Source organism: Camellia sinensis, chromosome 6, assembly GCF_055761805.1.
Source record: "Camellia sinensis isolate YWXY chromosome 6, ASM5576180v1, whole genome shotgun sequence".
NCBI lineage: Eukaryota > Viridiplantae > Streptophyta > Magnoliopsida > Ericales > Theaceae > Camellia > Camellia sinensis.
The window spans coordinates 140013675-140021795 of record NC_138966.1 but is presented as its reverse complement, the minus strand read 5'-3'; the positions used below and the strand labels follow the sequence as shown (position 1 = coordinate 140021795).

Here is an 8121-nt window from a genome sequence, read left to right as displayed (position 1 = left end):
AGCGGAAACCTTTGTCTGCATGTCCGCTCGAGCGGATTAACCTACGCTCGAGCGAGACCCCTGTTTTCTGAAAATGCTTTTAAAATACACCTTTGCATCCTCATTTCATCTTAGGCATCCTTAGGCCTAGTTTAAGGCATCTTAATGAGGATATAGATGTAGAACCACACCGAGTCTAAGTAGGGACTAAGCCTTTGTTTCCTAAATGGGAACTTAGTGTGTGTTCATCCTGTAAACTGTGTAGGGTTGGCATCTGAGGACGCGCTCTAGCTTAACTGTAGCCCAGAACTCTGTGAGTAACAACTGTGTAAAGATATGTTCAAAGATGAATGTTTTCTGACTGTTAACTGAACTGCTTTCTGAACTGTTACTGTTAACTAAATAAATGTATGTCCCCTATTCTGAACTGTATTGTAGCATCCATAGCAACTACTGTTTACTGTTACTGCTACTGTTACAGAGATCTTTGTCAGTTCCTATCTTGAAACTTCTGTTTACTGTTATGATGGTCATCATTGATTGCTCGGTCTTTTAAGACCTACTGTTCACTGTACTGTTATGCTAATGGATGTACCACATATGACTGTTATGACTGAATGACTGAAATACTGATTTAATAAACTGTTTTCATTACTGTAAGGACATTCATTCTTAACCTCTTTACGCATTATGTTATTCACTGGGCTTTAGCTCACTGTTTATATATATATATATATATATGTATATATGTATGTAGGTGTACAGTCACCAGACCGGAGCTAGGAGCGTGGGTTAAACTCCATTTTTGTCAAGCCAACCACTGTGCCTCACTGCGAAGTTCCGAGCCTGCCAAGCTATGGCTTAAGGGTGTTTTAATTTCCCCCGTCTGTCTCTGTATTTGTTTTGTAATAACTGCATAGACTGATAGCACTGTACTGTACTGTTTAACAGGGATTAGGTCCCTGTTCTGATCGACTGTAAATGTTGTACATACTGTTCTGTACTGTTTATGTATATACGTATGAAAAATCTTTTTGCATATAGACTCACAGCTCATTGGACATTGTTTATTTATTGTTTTGGCTTCCGCCAGTCCCTGTACTCTGTTGTACTGTCCTACTGTTAAGCAGGCCTTCGGTAATCTCGGATTACTAGCCGGTTACGGTGCAAAACCCATAGAGGCGGGTTTGGGTCGTGACAAAATTAAAGAGAAACAATAACAGGATGACTCCTTAAGAAAGATCATCGATGAACGGGAATCCAAAACGAGGCCGGATTTTAATTTTGAGAATAATGTGTTGAAATTTCAGGGAAGATTATGTGTACCGAATGATTCTGAACTGAAAAGAAGAATTCTGCAAGAGGGCCACAATTCAAAATTGTCTATTCATCCAGGAAATACGAAAATGTACCAAGACTTGAAATTGAATTTCTGGTGGCTGGGAATGAAGAAAGAAATTACTGATTTTGTGTCAAAATGTCTTCATTGCCAACAAGTTAAAGCCGAGCATCAACGAGCCGCAGGTTTACTACAACTCTTACCGATACCGGAGTGGAAATGGGAACATATCACTATGGATTTTATTGTTGGTTTACCTCGCTCCAGTAAAGGTATGGATTCAATTTGGGTTATTGTTGATAGATTGACTAAATCTGCTCATTTCTTCCTTGTCAAAACAATTTATAATGCGGACAAATTGGCTATATTCTATGATGATGTATCGATTCCTGGATGGATGGGTCGGACCGGCCCAGGTTCTCCAGACTCCGACTCAAAAAGGGGGCTCCGCCAGATGACCTGCAAGCAAGTTCAGGGGGGGGAACGGGGTAGTCCCCCAGTGAACCCTCCGGTGCAAGAATTAGAAGAGCAGAGTATGAAAAGACTGTATATCGAGAGATCAAGAGAGAGAGACCAACTTAACCTTCTTTTTTTTCCTCTTATCCTTGCTTATATCCTTTTGTCATCATTTTTCCTGTCTCTTGTGACATGCTTTTTCCGCCGAAAGCCTGTGCCATAGCTCATCTTGTTTAGGGTGATGGAGGCTCTGTTCCGGCGGGGAGTGCTGTTGTAATAAATGCTGTGATGGGTTGCATTAATGGTGATGTGTTGTGATAATAACTCTGCAGATCTTTGTCTGCTGATGTGGCCCGTGTCCCACCTGCCGTGTGCCTAAATGCCGTTGGCCCTTCATGTCTAGGTGGCCTCCAGCTGTTCTGGGCCTTGTCACCCAAGCAACCGGGTTGTGCCATTGGCCCCAAGCACTGGGTTCGGGGTGGTTTACCGTGGGCCGTGTGCCTTGTGGGCCTATCCATGTCAGTAGTCCCCCATTTCCGAGTGCAGCTTTAGACCAACGAAGGGAATAGTGAGAAGGGAGAGAAGTGTGAAACGGGTGGAGAGGCCGACTGGAAGGTGTGCCGACTGCGAGGAGAGCCGAGCGGGAGGTGTCGACCGTGAGGCGGGCCGACCACGAGGGTGGCCGAGCGGGAGGGGTCGACCGTGAGGCGGGGCGACCACGGGGGTGACCGAGCGGGAGAGGTCGGCCGTGAGACGTGCCGATCATGAGGGTAGCCGAGCGGCAGGGGTCGACCGTGAGGTGTGCCGACCAGGGGGGCGTGGGGTTCTAAAATGTGCTGATGTGAAAATGGAAAAGACAGGGTAAGGGTAGGGGACAGTGCATCGTGGCCATACACGTGGCAGTGTCGTGGGGGAAGATGAAACGTTGGGGCAGGAAATGAAGCGATAGGTCACGGGGGGTTTTGAAAAGGCGGTTTTGGCGGTTGATTTGAAAGGTTTTGAAACGGGTGAAAATTAATGTGGATCCGTGGAATACGGGCAAAACCGTAGGTTTTAGGTATAATGCGTTTTACCTACCGTGGGACAAGAACTCAAAATATCCAACTCTTTCACGGCGTGCGACATATCTGTGTAGCATTCTCTCAACTTTCTTGTGGTTGCGTCAGAAGTGTTTTGTGAGCAAGCCCTAGAAATGGCACAAGAAGGAGTAGTTAACGTGAGGGTAGACCCGTTGGGGGACGATGATGGGGAGGAGTTAGCAGCGCAGTACAGGGCAGAGGCATCGGGCTTGATATTGGCCCCAAAGCCATTAAACCAGGTGGAGTCGGGGCAGTGGCACACTAAGGCGGACAGATCCACGCTCACGGTGGCGGATTTGGAGGCGATTAGGGAGCGATACCAGATTCCGGCGGAGGTAGATTTACGGTTGCCGACGCCAGAGGAAAGGCCGTCTATGGTGAAGCCAGGGGAGTTTTCCCTGTACGAGGAGGCGCTGAAAGGGGGGCTGAGGCTGCCATTGCCTCAAGTGGTGGTTGATGTGCTAAATCGCCTGGAGGTAGCGCCGGGGCAGTTGATGCCCAATGCGTGGAAGATTCTGATGGCTTGTGCGAGTGCGTGGCCTAAGGCGAATGGAGGAGAGGCCATGACGATCGACGAGTTCTTCTCATGTTACAAAGCGTCGGGGCAGCAAGAAACGTGGGTCACCCTACAGGCGGTGATGGGCAGGGGGTTGGTGGCGGGGCTGCCTACGTCGATCAAGGGGTGGCGGCCACGGTGGTTTTTCGTGTCAGTTAATGGGGGGATGGGGGTGCGCACCATGTGGAAGGTGCCAAATCGGTCGATGGAATCTAGGCTGGGGGTGGTGGCGGAAGAGAGGGTGAAGAAAGTGAGGGAGTGGAGAGAGAGAGAGAAAGCCAGATGGGACGATCTTGTCCAGCCGTCAGCACTGTTTGAGGCGGGGCTGGGACCGCAGCCGAAAGGTGGAGACCTCGACCGGGGGGAGTTGGAAGAGAGGAGAAGAGCACAGGAGATGGAGGATCGAGCCATTATGGCCAAGGCCGCGAAGTTGATAGAGGCGCAGAGGGGCCGACCGGCTGAACCACTCTCGCGGGAGAGGATCCGACCGCGCCCTAGGCCTTTGGGGGAAAAAGACTTGGGTAGCTTTGAGCCGCTTCCGCCGCCTGTAGACCCTGTAAAGGAAAAGGCCAGAGGGGTTGTGACGGTCATGAAGAAAAAGAAGGAGAAGAAGAAGAGGGGGGCCCCAGAGGAGGCTGCAGAAGAGTCTGGGGCCAAGAGGGCGAAGGTGGCCCCAACGGATGCAGAGGAGTCTGCGGCAAAGGACGCCCCAGAGGAAGTGGAGATCATCCCAACGGTGGAGGTTGTGGAGGTGGGTCCACCAGTACAAGCGGAGGCTGGGGTGGGGGAGGCGGCGCCGAGCGGGAGGGAACAGGTTCAGAGGAGGCCCGACCCCCAGGAAGGGGGGGTTCGTGTGGCCACGGCTATTTATCATGCGCGCGCGGTAGCTGGGAGGATGGAGGGAGAAGAAGGCCCAGCCAGGGCGGGAGCCGACCGCCTGGTGAGGATTGTGGACGAAGGAGCTCTGCGCGCGGCATCTGGGTATAGTGAGGCCGACCTGCTGAGGGGGTTATGCTCCGCCCAAATGGAGGTGACTACCTTAGCGGGGGCTCTTCTCAGGAAAGCTGGGGCCGCCAAGTTGAAGGCTGAGGAGGTCAGGGTCCAGCTGGCCAAGTTGAGGGAGGATAGTGCCGACTGGGAGACTGCCTATGCCGACCTGCCAGCAGTCAAGTTGGAACTGGAGGACACACGCCGTAAGGTTGTGTCGCTGGAGTTCCAACTGGCTGGTGAGCACAAAAAATTGGAAGAGTCCGAGAAGGCCTGCGCGGTGGCGGTCGAGAGGCATGAGGAGGCTATGACCAGCAATGAAGAGCTGGTCAGGCAGAAGGATGAAGCGGACTCTAGAATTGGAGACCTGCTGAAGGAGCTGGGGGAGGAGCGCACCAGAGCAGAGGAGGACAAGGGGAGGCTTCTGAGGGAATGGGAGATGGAGAAGGTGAAGATGGCGGCGGAGCTAGAGGGTCTGAGGAAGGGGATGGAAGAGGAGAGGGCGACGGCAGCTGCTGGAAGGGTGGCTCTGCAAAGGGAGCTGGACGAGGAGAGGGCGAAGGCGGCGTCTGAAAAGGCGGCCTACCCTGATCTATGCGTCGCAGCAGTGGAGCAGTATAAAGGGTCCTCCGAATTTCAGATGGAGGTGGATGCTGCTGTCGCCAGGAGTCTGGCTGGTCAAGAGCCTGGGGGGTTGGGCCCGTCAAGGAAGACTGCTGGAGGTAGGACAGAATCAGAGGTGATTGAAAGCTTCCAGCAGTCCGACTTCTATAAGCATGAAATGGCCGAGTACTGGGACAGTGGTTGGAAAATGTTCAAGCGTAGAGCTGAGGAGCTGTTTCCAGACTTGGACCTGAGTAGTGTGACAATAGGCGAAGATGATGTGGCCCAGACCCCCCTGGACGAAGGCGTTGAAGAAGAGGATCTAGCATCCAGCGAGGAAGAGTAGCCAAGGAGAAGAAGAGCTGGGCGTGTTCTGTGGGGTTTGGTTAAGTGTATACATTGTAATTTTTGTGCATTGTTTTTTTTTTTTTTTTTTACATTGTAATTCTATGAGTGAATGAATAAATACGTGAAGAGTTTGGTTAAGATGAATTTGTGTACGAATGTTATTTTGTGTCTGTTGGCAGCTGACTGTTTGTGCAGCAAAAGTGAATAAAAACCTTGTGCAGTAAAAATGAGTAAGAAATTTTGTGCAGTAAAAGTCCACAAATGAGGGTAGAGGGTAAGTTACAAGTAGTAGCTAGACAGTTGAGTGTAAATTTGAAAGTGAATGTGAAAAACGTAAGTGTTATGAGGAGGTTTCAAAACGGACGAGTGAGAGTGTAAACATGAAGGTAAGAGTAAGTAAGTGTTGTGGGGAAGTTTAAAAATGTGACCAAGTGTGAAAAAATGTAGCCTTGTTTGGTTTTGGAGTGCTCGGTCGAGTGTTCAGTCTAGCTGGGGCTTTGAAGTGCTTGGTCTGGCCGAGGCTTTGAGTGCTCCGTCTGGCCGAGGCTTTGAGCGCTCGGTCTGGCCGAGGCTTCGAGTGTTCGGTCTGGCCGAGGCTTCGAGTGCTCGGTCTGGCCGAGGCTTGGAGTGCTCGGTCTAGCCGAGGCTTTGAGTGCTCGGTCTGGCCGAGGCTTCGAGTGCTCGGTCTGGCCGAGGCTTCGAGTGCTCGGTCTGGCCGAGGCTTCGAGTGCTCGGTCTGGCCGAGGCTTCGAGTGCTCGGTCTGGCCGAGGCTTCGAGTGCTCGGTCTGGCCGAGGCTTCGAGTGCTCGGTCTGGCCGAGGCTTCGAGTGCTCGGTCTGGGCGAGGCTTCGAGTGGTCTGGCCGAGGCTTTGAAGCGCTGAGGCCGGCCGAGGTTGTGAAGTTTTGAGTTGCTGTCGGTGGCAATGTTATGGGATCGTCATACAAACATTTGAATTATGACAGTGTAGATCTGCAATCGGAATTTGCTTTATATATAAAGAAAAGGGGAATACAACAATATTGGTAATACAAAAATATGAACTTATTGATAGTAACGCTTCAGATGTTCTGCATTCCAGGGATGGGGCAGGTCTCGGCCTTCCATGTCTTGGAGTCGGTAAGTGCCTGGTCGTGGTCGGGCTTTGACGATGTAGGGGCCCTCCCATTTGGCTGCCAGTTTGCCCTTGGCTGGATTCTTTGTGGCGAGAGTCACTTCTCGTAAGACAAGATCCCCGACGGAGAATTCTCGAGGTCGGACTCGGCGGTTGTAGTGTGTTCTCATTTTCTGCTGGTAAGAAGCCAATCTGACAGCAGCGGTTTCTCTGAGCTCTTCGATTAGATCGAGGTGTGTTCGATGGAGCTCTTCGGCTGAGGCCAGATCCGGGTGTAAAACCCTAGGAGTGGGGAGGCCGACCTCTACCGGGATAACCGCCTCAGCGCCATATGTTAAGCGAAAAGGGGTTTCGCCGGTGGGGGTGCGAGCAGTGGTTCGGTAAGCCCAGAGTACATTGGGCAGTTCCTCGGCCCAAAGGCCTTTAGCAGCTTCGAGCTTGGTTTTGATGATTTTGAGAAGGGAACGGTTGGTGACTTCAACTTGGCCGTTTGCCTGGGGGTGACCGGGGGAGGAGAAGCACGGTTGGATCTGGAGATCTGCACAAAATTTTCTGTACTTCGCGTTATCGAATTGTTTGCCATTGTCAGAGATGATGGCTTGAGGGATGCCAAATCGGCAAATGATCGATTGCCAGATAAACCTGGTTGTGTTCCGCTCGGTGATTGTGGCAAGGGGTTCAGCTTCGACCCACTTGGTGAAGTAATCGATGGCAACGATTGCGAATTTGGTCTGACCTCGACCGGTGGGAAGGGGACCGACCAGGTCAATCCCCCATTTGGCAAACGGGTAAGGACTGCAGAGTGTGATTAACTCTGTAGGAGGAGCATGAGGGATGTTGGCGAAGCGTTGGCATTTGTCGCATTTGAGCACGAAATCAGTCGTATCCTGACTGAGTGTTGGCCAAAAATACCCAGTACGGAGTACCTTCTGGGCAAGGGACCTGCCTCCTGAGTGATTGCCACAAATCCCCTCATGGATTTCCTGCATTACGTAAGTTGCTTGCGCTGGATTGAGGCAGCGTAGGTATGGCCGGGAGAAACCGCGTTTGTACAATATGTCGTCGATGATGACGTAATTGGACGCTCGGGATCGGACTTTGGAAGCCTGCTGCTGGTCCTCTGGGAGTGCTCCTGTGGTCAGGAATAGGAGGATGTCGGATGCCCATGGGATAGGTTCATTTTGAATGTGTTGTATAGCTTGTAGACTCGGTGAAACGGCCGGGTGGTGTAGGTATTCTATGCGGACGTCATGGCTGAGAGTAGGATGGTCAGCTGAAGCCAACTGAGCCATTTCGTCTGCTTTGGAGTTGTCTGCCCGAGGAATATGTCTGATGTGGAAGGTATTGAAGAGGCGAGCAAGAGGGAGTGCCAGGTCTCTGTAGGCTCGCATCGTATCGTCCTTGGCGTCAAAGTCCCCCGTCATTTGACCGACAACAAGTTGGGAGTCGCTGAAGACTCGGAGGTGGCTGACCCCTATGTCCTTGGCGAGGTGGAGTCCTGCTATTAATGCCTCATATTCGGCTTCATTGTTGCTTGCTTCAAACAGGAAACGGAGGGCACATTTGAAGTGACCGCCTTCAGGAGAGGTGAGGATGATGCCGGCACCGCTTCCTTCTCTTCGGGACGACCCATCAACATTGAGGGTCCAGGAATGAGGATCT

General features: G+C 51.5%; 1 protein-coding gene across 1 annotated transcript; it reads right to left on the bottom strand.

The window, feature by feature from the left end:
- Positions 1-6284: 6284 nt before the first annotated feature.
- Positions 6285-7883, bottom strand: LOC145793630 (uncharacterized). Its single transcript, XM_082876494.1, has 2 exons — positions 7386-7883; positions 6285-6317 (listed from the first exon to the last, which is right to left on the bottom strand). Exons 1-2 carry the CDS (start codon positions 7881-7883, stop codon positions 6285-6287), a joined length of 531 nt encoding a protein of 176 aa, XP_082732620.1.
- Positions 7884-8121: the final 238 nt, after the last annotated feature.

What these genes read in the sequence shown, in the direction of transcription:
- LOC145793630 (XM_082876494.1), bottom strand. Translation starts at nt 7,883, where the DNA reads ATGACGGGGGACTTTGACGCCAAGGACGATACGATGCGAGCCTACAGA. An exon ending in GCAGGTCCCTTGCCCAGAAG is followed by an intron (nt 6,318 to 7,385) that starts GTACTCCGTACT and finishes TTCCGATTGCAG; the next exon opens with ATCTACACTGTCATAATTCA.